The sequence below is a fragment of the Chaetodon trifascialis genome, chromosome 18 (genome assembly GCF_039877785.1).
Source record: "Chaetodon trifascialis isolate fChaTrf1 chromosome 18, fChaTrf1.hap1, whole genome shotgun sequence".
Taxonomy (NCBI): domain Eukaryota; kingdom Metazoa; phylum Chordata; class Actinopteri; order Chaetodontiformes; family Chaetodontidae; genus Chaetodon; species Chaetodon trifascialis.
In genome coordinates, this window is record NC_092073.1 from 557,252 (window position 1) to 578,606 (window position 21,355).

The window sequence follows — 21,355 nt, forward strand, 5'->3', positions numbered from 1 at the left end:
TGCACACACGCCATGCTTCGTGAAATTATTTTTCTCTGCATTTGACCCATCCTGGTCTGTCATTCCTTCGTGTTCCTCTGTCGTTCCTCCAGGAGTGGTGGGCTGCCAGCTACCAGCCGATGCCGGTGCCTGCGCCCGGGGACCCATCTTTCTTTGTCACCATTAGTCAGGTGGTGATCTTCTTGCATGTTTTTAGTGGGGGTTATTAAGGAGGAAACCCCGGGTGAACATGGGGAGAACATGCAAACTCCACACAGAAAGGCCGATTTCTCCTCGAGCAGCAGGCACTGAAGACATGGTGGAGGACACGCCACCAGCGCCCACAGCAGGATTCGAACCTAGGACCTGCTAGCTGTGAGGCGACAGTGTTACCACTTGTGCCACTGTGCTACCCCATATAATGTAAATTAGGTGCAGCTTGAGTGTGTGTGAGTGAGTGTGGGCCCTTTAGTTAGGAGTTTCTAATTGACTAATGAGATAAGGTAATAAAGGTTGTAACTTTTAAGAAGGATTTAGAATCGAAAGCTAAACGTCTTTGAGTGTTGTAAAATATTTTCTATGTTCTTACACTGTACACTGTTGATTTGCCTCAGATACTCTCAGAGGTGAATTTATTGATAAAATAACACATTCAAATTGGTTCCAGTGCTTTGCATTGTGGAAGACAGTAGGTGAGGTAGACTCGGCCAAATCAGTTTGCACTGCTGATATTGCAGATAATTTCAAATACAGCCAATAGGTTGGTTTTGTTATTAGAAGCGAAAAACATGGCATTTGGAGATAAATCAGAAAAATTGTCCCTCTGTAATACAGAGAGACAATTTCAATCAATTTGCACTGTTAACTGTATCTTATAGTGCAAGGACAAACAGTGTTTTGTTAGCAGTAGTTTTTTTAAACTGTATAAACTGACTCGCTATATCTGATCAGCCTATAAACTGACCGACAGTGCACTTTTGCCTGGTGTTTCCCCAGCTCATTCAGCAAACTAAGACATGTCCATGCTCATAAATAAGACATTAGCAGACTATCAACAGACCAGGTACTTGTAGCGCTTGTCATTTACAGTTGGAATTTGGCTTCTATTGCCTAGGATATAATTCTAGGCAAACTGACCAAACTGGCATGGAAGTAAGGAAATTATTTGTTGATATCACTGAAGAACAATGCCGACACACTGAGGCAGACCTATCACCCTGCAGTTCCCATGTATTGGTTTACTGTTCCTGCAATTATGAAGAACTGGACTGACCAGGAGCTCACACTGGACTTTGCTTTCTCAAGGGAAGGGTGATACAGCCAGGGTATCTTTTTGAGGACAAGAAAGCCATACTGTCCTTCACCACTAGGTCTCATGAATTCATGTTCAATGCAAATATAATTTACAAAGTGTAGTATGGCACTTGTGTTGCAGGCCTGCTGTCTCTGTAACCATCCACCAATGATAAAATAGTGATGTTACGGACAAAAGCAAATATATTTTACACTTCAAATTATCTGATATGGTAGTATTCAAACTTACCTGTCTATATGGACAGAAAACCTGCAGCAATAGTGTTTGTAGTAATGACAAAATATAACTTTATTCCATCTGGAGATGGAGTGAATTTTTTCATCAAAGAACCCAAAAGACATGCTGAATGTCTCAGCATGGTCAAAAATGAACAATTAAAAATCAGTTGGGATTCACTGAAACACGAATTGAATGAAAACTATTTGTTTTTTCTGGTGGCCCTGCACAGGATATAGAAAATGGATGGGTGTAATTTCTGGTAGCTTTTACATAATACCATCCATCCATCCATCCATCCATCCATCCATCCATCCATCCATCCATCCATCCATCCATTGTCTATACCCAACCATCCTTTTTCAGGGTTGGGGGGTGGAGCCTATCCCAGCTGTCAATGGGCGAGAGGCGGGGTACACCCTGAGCCGGTCACCAGTCGATCACAGGGCAACATATACAAACAGACAAACCATTCACGCTCACACTCACACCTAAGGACAATTTCAGAGTCACCAACTAACCAACAACTCACTAAAATATGTTAACCACTCACCAGTCTGTGTGCCATCCCAGTGGGCATTGAATCCAGGACGTGGGATGGTAGCATCAGAGTGAAATCTCACCCAAAAACGGTTGCTATGGGATACCAAGACTGGAGGCCTCTGACTGGCACAGAACTTACCAATCAAGGGAGATGTCTCATAGCCACCATCCCTGTAAATGGACAAGTTCAAAATGTCACAGGTCATACTGAATAAAGAAAGACAGATGTGTCCTAAAAATAGCACCAAGACAACATAGAACAGAGATTTCATTGTTTTTGAAAATTCTATTCTCATTTAAAATTCGATGCCTGTAGCACACTTCCTTGCATTACCCCCCCCCCCCCCCCCTTTTTTTTTAAACCAACACTGTAAGGGAACTGAAGAGACTGATTGCTGTCATTTTGAAAGTGGAATATTTTCCCATTCTTTTCATTTTTCTCCTTTCATTATGCGCCAAACATTTTCAGTAAGTGACAAGTCAGGACTGCAGGCAGGCCAGTTTAGCAGCTGCACTATTTTACTATGGAGCCATGCAGTTGTAATACATGCAGAATGTGATTTGGCATTGTTTTGCCGAAAGGCCATCCCTCTCCTCTTTAGCCCAGAGGATGTGGCGTCCATGACTTCCAAAAAGAATTTTGATTAGTCAGACCACTTCTCTTCAGTTAATCTGAAATGATCTTGGGACCACAGAAGGCTGCAGCATTTCTGGATCTTGTTTTGCATGGTAGAGTTTAAGTTGAAACTATAGCCATTTTCTGCTCAGCCGACTGTCATTTCAGACTCAAAGGATAAAAAAAGTTACACTCCAAACACAGCTAACTCTACCATCTTAATTCTTTCCTTACCTGATTTCCACAAAGTCAAAGTTGCAAGAAGGAGGGGAGCCCTCCAACTCAAAGTAGGTGAAGTTCAGCATAATCTGCATGTTGACTTTCATAATGAGCTTGAAGATACAGTCTCTGTTGTTGGGGTAATAGTCAGGGTAGTTGGGTGAACTGAAGGACCCTGTAGGGGAGGTGAAGGTCTCACCACAGTCTGATGGAGACAAAGATTTCAGCAGAATCATATAATCTGAGGACTAGGAATTAATTTGTCCACATAAAATTGTGGTGTATACGTTCTTTGTATTTACCAAAAAATTGTTCCATTCATTTAAATACCAGAAAACCTCATTTTCTTCACCCCAAAAACCTAGACAGGATTACTTTTGCATTACATATACAGTAGCACATAGATGTAGAATAATGTCTGTGCCTACGTATCTGTGGCTAAAAATTCTGGTTTTCATGGAATTGTAAAAGATTACACAATTTTTTTTATTTATTTATTTTTTTTACGTCTTTGAAGATCCTCATTCATCCAGGTCATGGTACTTCTAAGGTACTTCTAAGTGCTTCCAGAGCCAACTAGACTTGTAGTATCAGTTGCCCTGTCCAGTGCCAAAACACCACCTTCCAACCTCTTCTTCCAAGAAAGGAAGGCACTAACATCACTACACAGCCACCTATGAGACACTGAAGCAAGATCCCATCAGCAGGTATAAGAAGAAAGTAATCAACTGCTTACAACTACTGGAAAAGGACAAAGCCATTGCCCGACCACTATATTACCATTTGTACCTCGGGGAAGCCACTCCTTGCATTTATGGGCTGCCAAAGTTACACAAGGAAGGAGCCCCGCTCAGATCCATCAGCATCAACACAGTCACCTTTAACATCACCAAACATCTATCAAACACTCCACACCACATCAAATACTCCCAGGATTTTGCCAACAAAGTGACAAACTTAAAACTGGACTCGGATGAAACTATGGTGTCCCTCTCCAACAGAACCAACCTCACCCCTGATCACATATGTACTCTGCTAGACCTCTGCCTGACAATCACCTATTTCCAGTACAACCAGGGATTCTACAGACAGAAGCATGGTTGTCCTATGGGGTCACCAGTCTCTCCTATAATGGCCAATCTATATGGGTGAAGTAGAGAGCAGAGCCCTGATCTCCTTCACAGGAACTCCCTCCAGCCATTGATTTAGGTACATGGATGACATCTGGGTCAAAATTAGAACACAGGAAGTGGAAGTTTTCACAGACCACATCAATGCAGTGGATAGCAACATCAAACTCATTTGATGTTAGACCACAACTGGACCACAAAAAACAGAGAGAGAAGAAAGGGACTATAAACGGAACAACACTGTCATCCCCTACATTGCTGGAGTATCTGAAATGCTCAGAAGGATTTTCAACAAACACCGAATCCCTGTTGAATTCAAGCCCAGCAACACTTAAAGGCAGAAACTTATCCACCCTAAGGACAAAACACCCAGACACAAGCAGAGCAATGTAATTTATGTGGTGCAATGCAGCGAGGAATGCACAGACTTGTACATCAGGGAAACAAAGCAACCGCTTCACAAACGCTTGGCACAACACAGAAGAGACAACATCTCAGGTCAAGACTCAGCAATCCACCTACATCTCAAGGACAAGGGACATTCCTTTGAGGACAATAACGTACATATTTTGGCCAGGGAAGGCAGATGGTTTGAAAGAGAACTGAAAGAAGCCATCCATGTCAAACTGGAAAGACCATCACTGAGCAGAGGAGGTGGTCTAAGACACCACTTATCAGCCACCTGCAATGCAATCCTGAGATCTCTCCCCAGGCAACATAACAACCTCAAAAACACTCCAATCAGTGCAGTCCTAGCAGGCCTGTAATTACAGGTTTGCATCAGGGGCCCATCTTTTCACAGTCTTAACTACAGGCCTGGCAGATTTCAATTTTGTCCTTTAGGTTGGAAGAAATGGACCAAACAATGATTAGAGAGCCCCAGGGTTGGACAGGGGACAGGAAAGTGACTTGCCTCCTTTAATATTGTGTAGCACTGGTCTTGTGTATTATCCATCCATCCATCCATCTATCCATTTTCTATACCGCCTATCCCTTTCGGGGTTGCGGGGGGGCTGGAGCCTATCCCAGCTGTCAGCGGGCGAGAGGCGGGGTACACCCTGGACCGGTCGGCAATCGATCGCAGAGCAACAGTCAAGACAAACAACCACTCACACTCACACCTAGGGGCAATTTCAGAGTCACCAATTAACCTAATGAGCATGTTTTTGGTCTGTGGGAGGAAGCCGGAGTACCCGGAGAGAACCCGCACATGCACGGGAAGAACATGCAAACTTCACACAGAAAGGCCCCGCCCGGGGATCAAAATGGCAACCTTCTTGCTGTGACGCACGCGCACTACCTGCTGCGCCACCGTGCTGCTTGCCTTGTGTATTATTGTTAATACAATTGTTAATTGTTAATGTGCGTTTGTGGTTGAGATTTGCTCTGTTGAAGTCCCCAAGAACAATGAGCAGGGGGTTGGCAAGCTGATCGACCATCACTCTCAGGATGGACTGGAGTTTTTCCCACTGGTGAGTAACATTACATGCATGCTTTTTCTGAATTCATTAATATTCTGCAGGATGGATGGAAATGTGGCAAGTTGCATGTGACCCGCGAGTGAGTTGACAATATGGCAGTGACATACAAAATCACATTGCAGTTGCACTTGCCTCAATGGCAGGTCCCCCACTGGCAACACAGTAGTCTTGCTGTAATGAATGAGGAGGTGTCTTTTTTGATATAGTTATAATGGAAGTTTGAATGTGGCCTTATTGACAAGAAGTGATAAACACCTCAGCTCTAAATGCTCTATGGTGTACACTTATTTAACAGTGCAGCTATTATCTGTCTAAATACCATCCATCCATCCATCCATCCATCCATCCATCCATCCATCTATCCATCCATCCATCTATTTTCTATGCCGCGTATCCCTTTCGGGGTTGCGGGGGGTGCTGGAGCCTATCCCAACCGTCAACGGGCGAGAGGCGGGGTACACCCTGGACCGGTCGCCAGTCGATCGCAGGGCTGTCTAAATACCCTAGTACACAAATTGTTGAAGACAGGGTTTGCAAGATTTATTATGTTCTGGGTTACACTGAAAGACTCCCCCACATTTCAATAACTGGTGTGGCACACCACTTGACCAATCAATTTTCAGAGGATCTTTTCCATAATTAAATTCTATGGTGGAACCTGAGCTTGTTAGTCATAGGCTTGTTGTTTAGGGATATTTTAACAATAGTCTCAAATACATCCACTTAAAACTGAAAAAGAAACTTCCTGACCAATCTGTTCTGTACCTGTGGTGGCATTTAAGGAGACATAGCTGGCAGAGAATCCCTCTGTGACTAAAGTTGAGTCAGACACAAACAGCAGGGTCAGCAGGCTGTCAGTACTGGTGATGGATGGAGGCACCGAATGCCCACAGTACCTGCACATACAAAACAGCCAAATGTCCTTACTCACCAAATACAAGTAGAAGGCAATTTTATGAATAATGTTGATTTTCAAGAGGTTTTATGTATGGTATGTATGTAGTTTGCAAAATACATCTTAAGATACACTCAGACATGTCATCAGTGAGGTGTCCTGGTGTTATACTCCTCCTCAACCACAGTCATCTTAAGGCTATACACACTAGTGTTCAAAAGTTTGGAATCGCCAGCTACAAAAGCCTGATGTGAGGGGGCTACTCTATATTTTTGAATGGTCTTTCAAGCTTATAGGCTATAGAGAGTCCTTTTTACAGATAGATGTTATTTTGAATGTGTGTGTGTGTGTGTGTGTGTGTGTGTGTGTGTGTGTGTGTATGTGTATCTTCCCGTGTCATGGCGCAGCATAGTAAACCTCGGCGTCCACCCTCCACAAACTTTAAGGAAATTAATGACTGTCCTGTCAGTTTTCCACTTTTCCTGGATGAACTTTCACGTTACAAACTACTGCCCAAACTAAATGAGAAAAACAAGAAAAACTATTGCCACCAAGCAAAACATGATGGCTGGACTTTAGAAAGAGCTCAGGGAGGAAAATGCGGCCCTGGCGAAAGTAATGGAGGTGACAATGGCAAAATACTTTACAGTTTTTCACGGTTCTTAACACACAACAATTGATAATTTGGCACAGTTTGCAAAACCCTCACTTCAAGTACCAATTGCTCGGCCCAATTTGCCACATCTAAACACTCCCTTATCTGCATTAGACTCTGACTTTCCTTCTTTACACTCTGATGTCAATTACACATCACCTTGTTGTCAAAGCTGTACACACAATGGTCAGTTGTTGCATACACACCCCAATTGAAATCTCAAAGCATCAACCCACAACACACAGTTATGCAAAGCTCTGAACACCCAGGTCAGGTGAGCAATTTGCAATCAGGAGAACTGTAGCATAAAAGGGCCTTGAGCCTCTGCTTTGTTTGGGGAGCATTGAACAATGGAGAACAACAACCAGAGAATGAGAGGGGTAAGAGTGAGAGGAGGAAGAGGAGGAGGACAAGGAGGAGGAAGAGGAGGACAAGGAGGAGGAAGAGGAGGACAAGGAAGAGGAAGAGTGGGAAAGGAGGACAAGGAGGAGGAAGAGTGGGACAAGGAGGAGGAAGAGCGGGGCAAGGAGGAGGAAGAGTGGGACAAGGAGGAGGGAGGACAAGGAGGAGGAAGAGGAGGACAAGGAGGAGGAAGAGTGGGACAAGGAGGACAAGAAGAAGGAGGAGGAGGAGAAAGGAGGAGGAGAGCAATAATTTCCAATCAGATCCGGGCCACTATTGTTGACCATGTTTCTGAATCATGGTCTGAGCATTAGAGAGGATTTTCTGTACTTTACCTCCCCCCTTATTCCCCTTTCCTAAACCCCATTGAGGAATTCTTTTCCACTTGGAGGTTGAAGGTTTATGAAAGAAACCCTCAGGGCCAGGTCCCACTGCTGCAGGCCATGGAGGAGGCCTGTGGTGACGTCTCTGCTGAGGCCTGTCAAGGCTTCATGAGGCACTCAAGACGATTTTTCCAGAGGTGCCTTGAGAGACCATCTGTGACGTGGATGAGGCCCTCTGGCCAGATAGAAACAGGAGACTTGATGTTGTCTAATTCCTCCTGTGAAAGGGGAGGAGGGGGGTGGGCATGTTTGAGGCAAAAGTGTAACCTTTTGACTTTTTTTTATTTATTTATTTTTTAAACGTACATTTTCTTGTGCATTTTCTCTGTGCCGCTTATCCCTTTCAGGGTTGCGGGGGCGCCAGAGGCTATCTCGGCTGTCAACGGGCGAGAGGCGGAGTATACCCTGGACCGGTCGCCAGCCGATCGTAGGGCAGAGCACTGAAACACTGTAAATAAAACAATGATTTGCTGCATACTTGTGTGATATTTTATGTTTGAAGAAGTGGGCCTACACAGACATTTTCCAAAAGGAAAAATGGGTAATTCTCATGAGTCATTTTAATTCACATTGGGTGTTGCATTTCTATAATTGGGTTTTCAATTTTGCACTTCAGTGTGCTGTGAATGCTTGGTAGTGTGCAGCAATTGCTGAGCTGTGTGTATCAATTGACTCGTATGTGTGTGTCATTCGAGAATGTGGCTGTGTGTACCAAATGAGAACACGAGTTCCATTTTGTGAACAGTTAAGAGATTTGATGGCAAAGAGTCATCTTGAAAAGGGAGTGTCAGGTTTAGCATTTTGTGTGTGAGGTTTTCAGGTTTGTGTGTACAATTTGAAGGAATCCGTTAGTGTTTTGAGAAATGTGTGTTAAGAACTGTGAAAAACTGTAACGAGGCTGATGAGAAATCCGAAGCCCGTTTCAACAGACCTGAGAAACTAATTGACAACATGTGCGCTACTCTGTCATGGCACACTGAAGAGAAAAGAACTATTGGCACCGAATCAGCAAATCTTTAACTGCTTTATGTCTGAAGAACCTACAAACCTATGAAGCCAAACTCACTGAAATGGAGGACAGGGCACGCAGGCTGCTGGCCCAGGATTCTTATCCTTCCAAACCGTTTTCTGTTTTGTCCTCTTATAACTGTATGCCAAACTCCAATTTAAACAAATATGAATAATATTAATATTTTGTCATGGAACTCACGGGGCCTTAATTCCCTTCAGAAGCATACAAGTACTCTGAAGCTCCTTTATAGGAAGAATATCCACTTTGCTTTTATACAGGAGTCACATTCTCTTGAAGTTGATGTTGATAGATTTAAGAATAAGCACTATCATGTGATTGCCTCCTCCTGTTACACCAAGAAAAGCAAAGGTGTTTTTATAGTTGCGAAACGTCGAATCACTTTCTGTAAAATAGCTTATAATGGTATTAAAATTGCTCTGATTTGCGTTCATGCTCCAAATTATTTTGACCAGCTATGATTCACTGACTTCTATATTAACAGATCTTTCAGAGTAGCAGCTTTTAATAGGGGGTAACTTCAATGCTGTATGGCTTGTATGATATTGATAGACCAGGGGTAACAGAAAGCAGAGGAAAACGACTGGCATCTATTGCACTACAGAAATGGTCTAAGGATTATGGGGTGATTGATATTTGACATATGATGAATCCTTCTTCTAGAGAATTTTCCTTTTTTTTCTGCCCGACATAAGACTTTTTCAAGAATTTACTATATTTTTGCATCCAAAACTCTTTTAAGTGATATCCACAGTACTGAAATGATTCCAATCTCATTATCTGATTATAGGGCTGTTTTATGTAATTTTTCATTAAGAGCTGGTCAATCTAGGGCTGTCTGTTGGCATTGTAATACATCTCTACTTCAGAATGACACTTTTAGACGAGAACTTGAGGCTGAATTGAATGAATTCATTAAAAAAAATAGCTCCTCAGTTGATGATCCATGTGCGCTATGGGATGCGGTTAAAGGTTGCATCAGAAATAAAACTATATCCTTTGCATCCAATCTCAATAAATCTAAAAAACATCATATGGCCCGTCTGGAATCCGAAATTGCAGCGCTAGAGCAAGACATGTTAAATAACATCTCTCCTGAAAACATTTGTAATTGACGAAAATTATTTGCTTACTTAACTTACTTAACAACTTAACAGCCTGTTAAGAAGGGAAACAGAATTCACTATTCATCGCAATTGGCAGAATTACTATTTGAACAGCGCTCAACCAAGCCATCTGCTTGCTTTTAAACTAAGGAAAAATGACAATCTAGCAAACATATCAGCTATAAGGACTAAGGAGGGGGATATAACATCTGACCCAATAAACATTAACAGTACTTTTCAGCTATTTTACCAAAATCTGTATAAGTCAGAGGTGCTCCATGATGACAAAATCTGCTCTGAATTCCTTAAATCATTACAACTACCTAAGATGTTAGGATCCTACCTTCCTGTCTCTCCTTTTGTGTCTCCTCCCCTCTTTCCCTGTGGGTGCTTTTCATTCCATAAATTGGTCTCCTCGTCTCCTCCACTCGCTTCCTCTCCTCGCGTCTTAGCTCCGCCCAGCGAGGACATGAAAGAGGGATGCGAGGAAGGGACGTGAGGACAGAGGAAACGAAACTCTGAAATGAAAAATCCTCGCTCCACAGCGTCAGTCCGAAGCAACGTCAATTACTGATGACGTTTGCACAGCTGTAAAAGCTGTAAAACGTGATATTATGGTCAGATCCGCAGTCAGTTCTACTCCTGATTGCTATTGATGAGGTTTCAATTATATGCCGTTAGAGGCATAACAGAGGACGGGTGTGTGGTAGATTAAACCAACAGCCTTGTAGCCTTGCTTTAAAGATCCGTAATATACCAAGAATTTTCATTAATTTCTTGGTGACAGATACAATTGTTAAAAGGACACAGTTGAAATAAGAATCAAGATTACATTTGTGAAGACCTGCTCCCGCCATGATTCAAACGTGTGCCACATACGACACGCCCCTTAAATAATAAAAGACTTCCGCGTAGGCTACACCAGTGTATCCTCACTCTGATCTCCTTCAGAAGCCTCCTCTCTCCTCGCTCCCCATCTCCTTCAGGTGCATTTAAGCAATTGGAAGATCCTTCATCATGGCGGAGGGGAAACGACTTCCCGGTCGACGAAGGAGAGAGGAGACGAGGAGGCACAATTCAAAGTAATGAAAAACACCCTGTGTGTGTGTCTGTCTGTCACCCCTGTTCCCGCGGCTGGGCATCCCTGTACCTGCAGCCGGCTCCACCTCCAGGTGCTCACCTGGAGCACACTTCCTCATTGTTTGGAGTATTTAAGGAGCATGCAGTCTTCTCCCAGTCACTGGATTATTCTCTCATCCTCCTATGATGGTGTTTGGTCTACTGGTTTGTAAGTACTACATCTCTAGTTATAATCTCTTCTCAGAGAAAGTGTTTTTTGTTGTTTGTCTACTTTCCAGCCATTTACGGTGTGCTGTGTTTTCCTTTGTTCCAGTGTTCTCCTGCCGCTTCCATGCGTGCCTCGTTCTTCATACCCGCTTCGTCGGAGCTCCTTGTGTTTCATCCACTCTGTTTTCACGTGCGCTTTTTGTTGTTGTTTTTTTCCACTCGTTGAGTGTATTTTCTGTTCCTGTTTTGTTAATAAATTTGTTTCTGATTCACATAAGTCCTGTCTCCGGGTCTGCATCTCTGGGTCCAGCTATTTGGTGGCTAGCCAGCCTAACAGAAGAAGCTATTTGTTCATCAGAGGCACCCATCAATTTGGAAGAATTAAGGATGGCTGTTAAAGCAATGAACAGAGGCAGATCTCCGGGCCTGGACGGACTACCTCCAGAATTATTTGATGCCTTCTGGCCTCAGCTCAGTCCTCTGTTGCTGAATATGTTTAATTTTTCCATCAATAAAGGTTCCTTCTCTGCCAGTTCAAATATTGCAATAATCTCTCTTTTACTAATCAAGGACAAGCCATCTGGTGACTGCTCCTCTTACAGGCCTTTAATTAAATTGCGAAGTTAAGCTTTACGCTAAGGTGTTAGCTACACGTTTAGAGTGCTACACTTGGTCCACCATGACCAAACTGGGTTTATTAAAACCAGACTAGCGTCTGATAATATCCGTCACTTGCTTTATATCATAGATTCAGCCTCAGGATCAGAAGATCAAAGTGCCATTCTCTCATTAGATGCCTAGAAGGCCTTTGACCGACTGGAATGGTGTTATTTATGGTCTGTTCTCCAACAGATGGGTTTCAGTGATAGCTTTATTTCTATGATTAAGTTATTGTATGCTAACCCTTCTGCAGTCATTATAACAGGCAGCACTTGCTCATCTAAGTTTCCAGATCCTCTTAATAGGGTTGCCCTCTGTATCCACTCTTATTTTCTCTGTCTTTGGAACCTGTTGCCCAGGCGATACGGCAGTCTGAGGCTCTCCAAGTATTATTAACACACCACATCACATCTCTCTGTACGCGGATGATATTTTGATCTTTACAAAACGTAAATCCCTTCCACATCTTCTTAAAATTTTTGAGATCTTTAGCAGTATTTCAGGTTATAAAATAAACTGGATAAAATCAGCTTTAATGTTATTGGGTGGACTGGGTGATCAGTCACCTCTCCTTAATATTCCAGTTGTCTGTAATTTTAAATAGGAGTATCTATCCATCCCTCCCTTTACTGCTGACAACTATTATAAAGTTCTAAAAGATGTTGATGACGATTTGAAAAGATGGGGTATGCTCCCTACTTCTTTTAGTCCAGACTCTCAGTCATCAAGATGAATATATTGCCTCGCATTAATTTCGTCAGTTCTATGATCCCTGTAGCTCCACCATGTGGTTACTGGAAGAAGCTATACTCTATTATAAGCACCTTTTTCTGATACAAAAAAAAACAAACAAGCAAACAAAAAAAAAACAACCCAGAATCAAAGATTCTACTCTGCCAAGATACAGATCATCAGGAGGTGTTAATCTCCCCAATTTTGAATGGTATTCATGGTGCCCCATATCTAATCTGATATATTCTAACATACCCCATAGGACAGTAAAACGAGACTTTGGGCCAATAATTTCATATCTTTTCACTGTATGACATAAAGCCGATTTGCCAAAATTCGCAATAAATTCTTTGCTTAATCTCCTATTTTTCATAATTACTGTCTCCTAATTCAGAACAAACCAATTTTGTTTCCACAATGGAGCGATAGAGGTGTATGTGTCTTTAAGGACATCATAAGGAAACACGGTCTCTGTGAATTTCATGATTTAGAGAAGTCTTATAACTTAACCGGGCACTTTTTATTTTTATCTACAGTTACGTGCAGCAATGCGTGTTCAAGATGTTCCTTGGGGCACTGAGTTGGGAAACCACCCTCTACATGTCTTTTTTGATACTAAGGGTGAAAACAATGGTATTGTCTCTAACCTATATAAATGTATAACTAAAGCCTCATACAAACCTCTATCACTTAGACTCTGGAAGACAGATATTAATCTCGAATCTCGAATCTAGACTGGCACACTATAGAGAGGGATATCAGGGATATATTTGACCAGTGGCACACTGGTCAAATATATCCCTGTCATCCAGAAATCCGGACCATCAAATGATACATTATAAATTTATTCACAGGTCTTATTTAACTCCTCGAAGATTACAGCAAATGAGATAACCCTTATTGTGATTTCTGTCCAGACAATACCATTGCTACTTACATGGCACAGCTGGAGCTATCTGCAGCATGTTTACATTATGCCAAAACAATATAGACGACTGATGGTCAAAGTTATTAGAGAAAATAAATGATATGATGTAAATACTTATGGTCAAACTGTCTTTCTCAGCTATGTCTGCATATATTTGGTCTATGTTTTCATATACTTTGTCCACTTCTTTGCTTGGAATGTTATGCAGACCACATATTGCATATGTACATAGCATTATATGCACATCATTCAGTTATTTTGTACACGTGTATACATATATTCTATGTATATTCAATGCTACATTTATGGTACTTCTGTGGATATCATCATTCCATCAAATGATGGAAGAAATTACCATTCAATCAATACTTCTGTCTGAAAGATGTCTATTTTATGTATACAAGGGACATGAGATTCCTGGATGGCAAGGGGAAAGGGTCGAGAGTGGTGTGCATGAGTGTGTGTGTGTGTGTGTGTGTGTGTGTGTGTGTGTGTGTGTGTGTGTGTGTGTGTGTGTGTGTGTGTGTGTGTGTGTTTTGTTATGTTTTGTTTTGCCTTTTGTTTTTCTTTTTTCTCTCTTCTTTTCATTGTTCAACCCCTTGATTTCATCATGTCAAGGTTTAGAGGGTGGGGACAGATTGGGTGGGTCGCAGGGAACATGAAAATGTAGGGAGCAGAGGGGGAGCAGGCGCCAGAACAAGTGATATTTCACTGTGCACTTGTCTTTTTTCATGGACTTAAAAATATGTTAATTATTCTGTTTTTTCCTTTGTTTCTTTCTGGCTGTAAAGATGCTTCCCCTCCACTGTGTAAATAATAATGATTAAATAAATAAATAAAAAATTGATCACAAAAAAAAGAGTGTGTGTGTGCACGCATGCGTGTGTGTGTGTGTAACAAATGCATCGAAGTATCATGTACCTGCCAATCTTGGTTCCAGTCTGCACAGTCCCATTGTCATACACCTCAACATAATCAAAGTTACAGTTAATGTGGTATTCCAGATTGAAGGAGTCAAACGACAACCGCACCAGGTTGCCTGGAGTAACACTGATGTACCATGTACAGTTGGCACCATGGGGGTAGTTGCTGGGGTGGCCGGGGGTTGTGATGGTGCCTGAAAGACCAGTTAGGGTATCACCACAACCTGATACAGGAAAAAAGGGACAACTGGTCAACTTTAGGGACTTTTGAGTCAAAAGTAGCCATATGAGGCATCAAATAATGGCATTTTGTCACGTCTCTTGATAACTCATAGTGATGTACATGGTACCCTTTAGTGACTATATGAGACACACCAGGCTTTTAACCAATCCAACTCTACTATAAACCCACCCCCACAAATAGTAGACGCACAGACCAAGGTGACATAGTAGAGGTGTGGAGGTCGGGGTAGAGTGGTGGGTCAAGCACACAGATCATTTCGTAATATTAACCACATGTTGGAAATGCTTCCTTGCAGGAAAGGATTTGTGGGTTGCTGGGATGAGGATGTTTTGCTGGAGCAGTTGCTCTGAGTGTCTAATATGACCAAAGATTGCTTTACATTGGGATTAGTTGAAAACCTGGTGCATCTCATACAGACGCTAAAGGGTAGCCTGTGTATCTGAGATTCTGCGGGTGTGACAAAGAATGGGTTGGCCATTTTTAAGTCTTAGAGAACAGCGTCTTTTGTTGAAATGCATTAAAAAAAGGAAAAGAATATCAATCAGGCGCACTGGAATTTACCTTTAAACAGTAAAAATGATTTAACAAGTCAAAAGATAAAAAATGTTCAGGACAACAGGTTGTTACTTTTGCTAATAAGCATAATTTGTGGTGACAAGAGATATTCTTTAAACCTCAGCAGGCAGTCAGTCTAAAATCTTTGCTAATAATGATGGCAAAAATGATACTGAATGATTGTAATACTCTCACCCTCCAGGGCAGATCCATAGGCTGCTTCAAAGCCATGGTTGCTGACAGATGAGTCAGTCTTGAAGTGTATATACATTGATCCCTCAGTTGACTGAAGCCTGGGGGGAATTGCAACACCACAAAATATCCCCAGCAGAGGAGAGCTAGACGTGGAGCCATCCCTGACCTGGAAGAAGGAGGAGGCATGTATCATTATATTGTTTATTTATTCTATATTTTTTTTTGCACTACTTAACTTATTGTTCTTTTTTGTTTTTTGTCCTCATTGAGCTGCATATCCTTTTTTCCAATGCAAGTACAATGATTGACTGAAATGTTTAACCTGGTGTCGAATCACTTGTATGTGCACACATACTTGGCCAATAAAGCCTGTTCTGATTCTGATTATAACTGATCAGCAATCACTCTTTCTATCCATCATCGACCCATAACATGTAAAAAAAAAATTCTCTTTTTTTTTTTCTTTATTATTTCTTTTATTATTACTTAGTGACAAAACACAAAGGCACCCATGGTAGCACAAAACATGACATCAAAGACTTATTTCATATTTTGTGTCACTGTGCATATATAGACAAACAAACAACACAAGTTATGAATTGGATTTGGGACAGATGCATTTGTGTATCATTATTAATGTTTAAAGGAAAATTAAAATGTGTTCATTTTTCAATTTGTATATGTATATTTTTGTATTAATACCCAATATGAGAGAATCTGGCCAGGGACATATGCATGTGGGAGGAGGAAAAAGTCAATAGAGAAGATAGATGTGCAGCATAACAGGGCATCCTGACCAGGAAAATGGCCTAATTGTCTGTGTAAGTAGGTTATTACTACTAATTTAAATTATTGACAGGTGTAATAGTTGTTATGATGATGATGTTATGAGCAGAGCAAAGGGTGTACTATAAAGAGCAAGAAAGTCCACACATGGAGATAATGAGGTGAAAAGATGGATCAAACAAACAGGACTTTCACGCAAGAGACCACTGTTTGTGTTCTGTGTGAAACAACGGAACGATGAAGATCCTGTATCCTGTAGATCCTGAGTGTCCTGTACACCCATGGCTGGTACTCTCCAACGATCATATATGTCACTTTAGTAATCAGTGGCAATCAATCTACTAAGTATTACCAGACTACCAGCCAGTAGGCAAAAATTCTTATACCAGACTCCTGTCTGACAGTGCTGTAGCTAAATTTAAGGATATGATCCCATCAGCATTTAATTCAATGCCATGTCTCAATATAACAGAGGATTCCTATGCTAACCTTAGTCCCTCCCAGATTGACTACCTGGTTGATAGTGCTACAGGTTCATCGCGTATGACACTTGACTCTGCTGCTCCCCTAAAAAAGAAGATAATTAAATAGAGGAGGTTAGCTCCATGGTATACCCCTCAAACCTGCAAATTAAAGCAAACTTCATGGAAAATAGAAAGGAAATGGCGTTCTACCAATTTGGAAGAATATCGGTTCGCCTGCCAAATATATACAGATATACATATATATATATATATATATATATATATATATATATATATATATATATATATATATATATATATATATATATATATATATATATATATATATATTCCTGTCTTAAAATATACAGGAAAGCCCTCCGCCGTGCCAGGGCAGCCTAATACTCTGCACTAATAGAGGAAAATAAGAACAATCCCAGGTTTCTCTTCAGCACTGTAGCCAGGCTGAGAGAGAGCCATAATTTTGTTGAACCATGTATTCCTTTAGCTCTGAACAGTAATGACTTCATGAGCTTCTTTAATGATAAAATTCTAAATATTAGAGACAGATTTCATCAGCTCCTGCCATCAACAGGTACTGTTTTGTCTTCAAACACAGAAACGGTAGAGACTGTTTTACACCTGTCGACCTTCACCAACTAATTTCAATTATTTCATCATCAAAATAATCAACCTGTATTTCAGATCCCATCCCGACTAAGCTGTTTAAAGACGTATTACCTTTCATTGACTCTTCAGTATTAGACATGATCTGTCTTTGTCAACAGGTTACGTACCACAGTCCTTTAAAGTAGCTACTTAAACCGCCTACTTAAAAAGCCTACTCTTGATCCAGGGGTTTTAGCCAACTATAGACCGATATCCAACCTTCCCTTTCTCTCAAAAACTCTTGAGAAAAGCAGTTGCCAATCAGCTGTGTGACTTTCTAAAAAGTTTCTAAAGTTACAAATGACCTTCTAATTGTATCTGATAAAGGATTTGTCTCTGTACTAGTCTTATTGGATCTTAGTGCTGCATTTGACACCATTGACCATGGTATCCTATTGCAGAGACTGGAACACTTCATTGGCATTAAGGGAACTGCGCTAAGCTGGTTTAAATCCTACTTGTCAGGTCGCTCTCAGTTTGTACACATTAATAACGACTCCTCTGTGCTCGCGAGAGTCAGCTATAGGGTTCCGCAGGGTTCTGTGCTTGGACCAAGCACAGAACCCTGCTTCTCCAGAACGCTGCAGCACATGTTCTGACAAAAACCAGGAAGAGAGATCATATTTCTCCAATATTAGCCACTCTGCACTGGCTCCCTGTAAGGTTTAGAATAGAATTTAAAATTCTCCTCCTTACTTACAAAGCCATAAATGGCCAGGCACCGTCTTATCTTAAAGAGCTCATAGTACCTTATTACCCCACTCGAACACTGCGTTCCCAGAATGCAGGTCTACTTATGGTTCCTAAAGTCTCAAAAAGCAGAATGGGAGCCAGAGCATTCCCCAGAGTCTCTGTGCTTTGTTGTCTCGCAGGTTCCCATGGACAGTGGGTGAATCTGTATTGTGGACTACAGCTACGTCTCCTGCCTTGGCCCTTCCTGACATCCACTGCGACTGCTACCACTGTTATTACATCCACTGTCACTGTTACTGTGACTGCATGTCTGTCTGTCTGTCTGTCTGTCTGTCTGTCTGTCTGTCTGTCTGTCTGTCTGTCTGTCTGTCTGTCTCACTCTCTCTCTGACTGCATTTCTGTCTGTCTGTCTCTCTCTGTCTGTTTCTCGCTCTCTCTCTCTCTCTCTGGCTGCATTTCTGTCTGTCTCTCTCTGTCTGTCTCACTCTCTCCCTCTCTTGCTCTCCCTCTCTGACCCAACCAGGCGAGGCAGATGGCCGCCCACCCAGAGTCTGGTTCTGCCTGAGGTTTCTGCCTGTTAAAAGGAAGTTTTTCCTCGCCACTATCACCAAGTGCTTGCTCATGAGGGAATTGTTGGGTCTCTGTAGATAAAAGAGCTTGGCCTGTACCAGCTCTACATGGAAAGTGTCCTGAGACAACTTTTGTTGTGATTTTGCGCTATACAAATAAAATTGAATTGAATTGAATTGAATTAGTTGTTCAAGTATGAGGACGTCTTGTTGAGAACAGTCCCTGGCACATAGTAGGGTTTTTATTAATCTTTTTTTAATCTAATTTTCCTTTTTTTTTATTTCTTATAATGGTCTGGAGGTGCCGCTACCTTAGGCCTCACCCTAAACTGCTCCAGCAAAATGCATGCTTCACAGGAATTAAGTCATGAGTCTAGTGGCACTTCTTGATTCCTCCACATATCCAGAAAAGATTCTGCAAGTTGTTTCCTAAGCTCACCACATATCCTTCTATAGGTTTTGTTAACGTTGTATGTGACCAGCACTGCTTTCTTCAAATCATCGTACAATATTAAAAATCTATTCAACTGTCTGGTGCTGCAGCTGTTCTCTAAGTTTTCCCTGCTGTGGGCCCTAACCAGACCTGTCTCATTTTCTTTGTCTGCTTTGTCCCGTTGTCACTCTTGCTTTCTTTTCTTGCTTTTTGACCAAACAGAAAGAAAGAAAGAAAGAAAGAAAGAAAGAAAGAAAGAAAGAAAGAAAGAAAGAAGAAGAAGAAGAAGAAGAAGAAGAAGAAGAAGAAGATGTTGCTGCTATTCTGTATTAAATTTGAAAGTAAAAAAATATTTGAAAGCTAGTATTGGTCATTTGATTTTATTTACCTCAACAAAGTCAAAATGGCAAGAGCCTCCTTCAACATTAAATGACAGGAAGTTGAGGATGACCACATAGCCCTCTGGCTGGTTAATGACCCACTCACAGTCCTTGTTGTGGGGATAGGCATTGGGGTGGTATGGAGAGCGTAACTGCCCAGTCCCAGACAAAGTGCCTCCACAAGCTGGGGAGAGAAAGGATTAAAGGTTGGTTAAAGTGGCTAATGGAATGGATTGTATGGATTCAAATCTATTCCTGAATCTGTGACAATTCCTTCATCATGATTTTCTTTTTCTCTTCCATTCTCCTGTCAAACATTACTATTATGTCTGAAACAAGCATTGCAGACTAAATATCCTACTGAATCACCACTCTTGGTTCTGATAATTTGTCAAGTGCCACATTCTTCTCAAGAATATTCCAACCTAAATTCTGATAAATTCTTTCCCTTCCTTTACTTTTGATCAGGCACATTTTTTTTTTCACACCACTAATGTTATTTAAATTGTGCATCTAATTGTATATAGGGAGAATTTGAAAACTTTGAGCTGAGATTTAATGAACTGGATAACATCAGGAATATTAAGTCCATTTAGATTATCCCTGACCTGACACCTTGCACTGCAATACACATCAGCATGTATACACAACCATTGGAAACTTTCCTGCAAAGAGTGAAAAATAGTGTTGAAACAACACCAACATCCAACAAACAACATGACAAGTATGTTCTACGCCACCCAAGAACCTATAGTTTTGTGGCTATGGGTCCTGAACCTAATACAAGAATAATCTAAAATAAAAATAAACACCATTGGAGGCACTGTTCATTGTAGTTTTTAACTAGAAAATGCAATGTGAATGCTGAAAAAAAAAAAAAAAAGTCAAAGCATTGCTCGAAATGCAGAAATATGAAGTAAATTGCCCAAATATTTGAGAGTAAAGAGCATTACACTGTATTGATGTAAAACCTGGAAACAGCATGAATTTGAAGCTGAACTACATTATAAAGAAACTAAGAACTAAACTGTAAGATGACACATATTGCCTAAAGGGGCTGAAAAAAGAAATGCTTTGATATCACACAGATCAACTGTGTTGCAACATAAAAGGCATTGGTCTAAAGAACTGAGAGCTGAAAAACATTCTGAGCAAAGCAATGCAGATGTGTGAAATTATTTACTAAAATTGGAAGATGAACTGCATTATGTAAAGAAGCTATGAGTTTAAAATGCGTGGCTAAAAAGCCGTAATACTGTCAAAGTGTTTCATTTCTATTGTAATAAACTGAAAGCGCTTAATGCTTTAAAAACTATAAAAAGTTGAAGAAGGTTGAATAGTGGTAAAAATATACTTCTCATATACTTATACAATTTTTTACATGCTTGGTCAGTGAGTGAGGAGCAGAGAGACCTGTAAAAGTTCTAGTCAAAAAGATACCAGCATTCAAAAACAATAGGTGGGAACAGATAGAGTGCACAAAAGAGAAAACAGCTTGATATCTTAGACAAAAGAAAAGGAAGAATATTGAATTGAAGCATAAATGTACTGTGAGGGGGGGAGAGAGAGAGAGACACATAGATATATGGCTTGAATTATGGATTATACCTGAAACAGCTCAAGTTATGACATCTGTTCTAAATAAGACACTACTGTCCTGAAAAGGACAAAAATAGCTTATCCGTGCAATCATTGGAAGACAGGACACACACACACACACACACACACACACACACACACACACACACACAGAGGTGAAAAAAAGTGACAGAAATTGTGATTACAGCTTAATATCTTAAAAGGTAGAATAAAGTTTAAATAGAAGCAAAAATCTCAGACCTATCTTTGAATTATGAATTAAACCTTA

At 41.0% G+C, this 21,355-nt stretch overlaps 1 protein-coding gene across 1 annotated transcript in view; it reads right to left on the reverse strand.

Annotated features, from left to right (window-relative positions):
* Window positions 1-21,355, reverse strand: part of cubn (cubilin (intrinsic factor-cobalamin receptor)) — a 203,514-nt gene that overhangs the window by 132,767 nt on the left and 49,392 nt on the right. The window contains exons 19-24 of the mRNA XM_070986347.1: window positions 19,497-19,672; window positions 15,495-15,660; window positions 14,499-14,724; window positions 6,265-6,395; window positions 2,904-3,093; window positions 2,064-2,224 (exon numbers count right to left, since the gene is read on the reverse strand). Of these exons, the coding sequence (XP_070842448.1) occupies window positions 2,064-2,224; window positions 2,904-3,093; window positions 6,265-6,395; window positions 14,499-14,724; window positions 15,495-15,660; window positions 19,497-19,672 (1,050 nt within the window). The remainder of the gene's footprint in view (window positions 1-2,063; window positions 2,225-2,903; window positions 3,094-6,264; window positions 6,396-14,498; window positions 14,725-15,494; window positions 15,661-19,496; window positions 19,673-21,355) is intronic.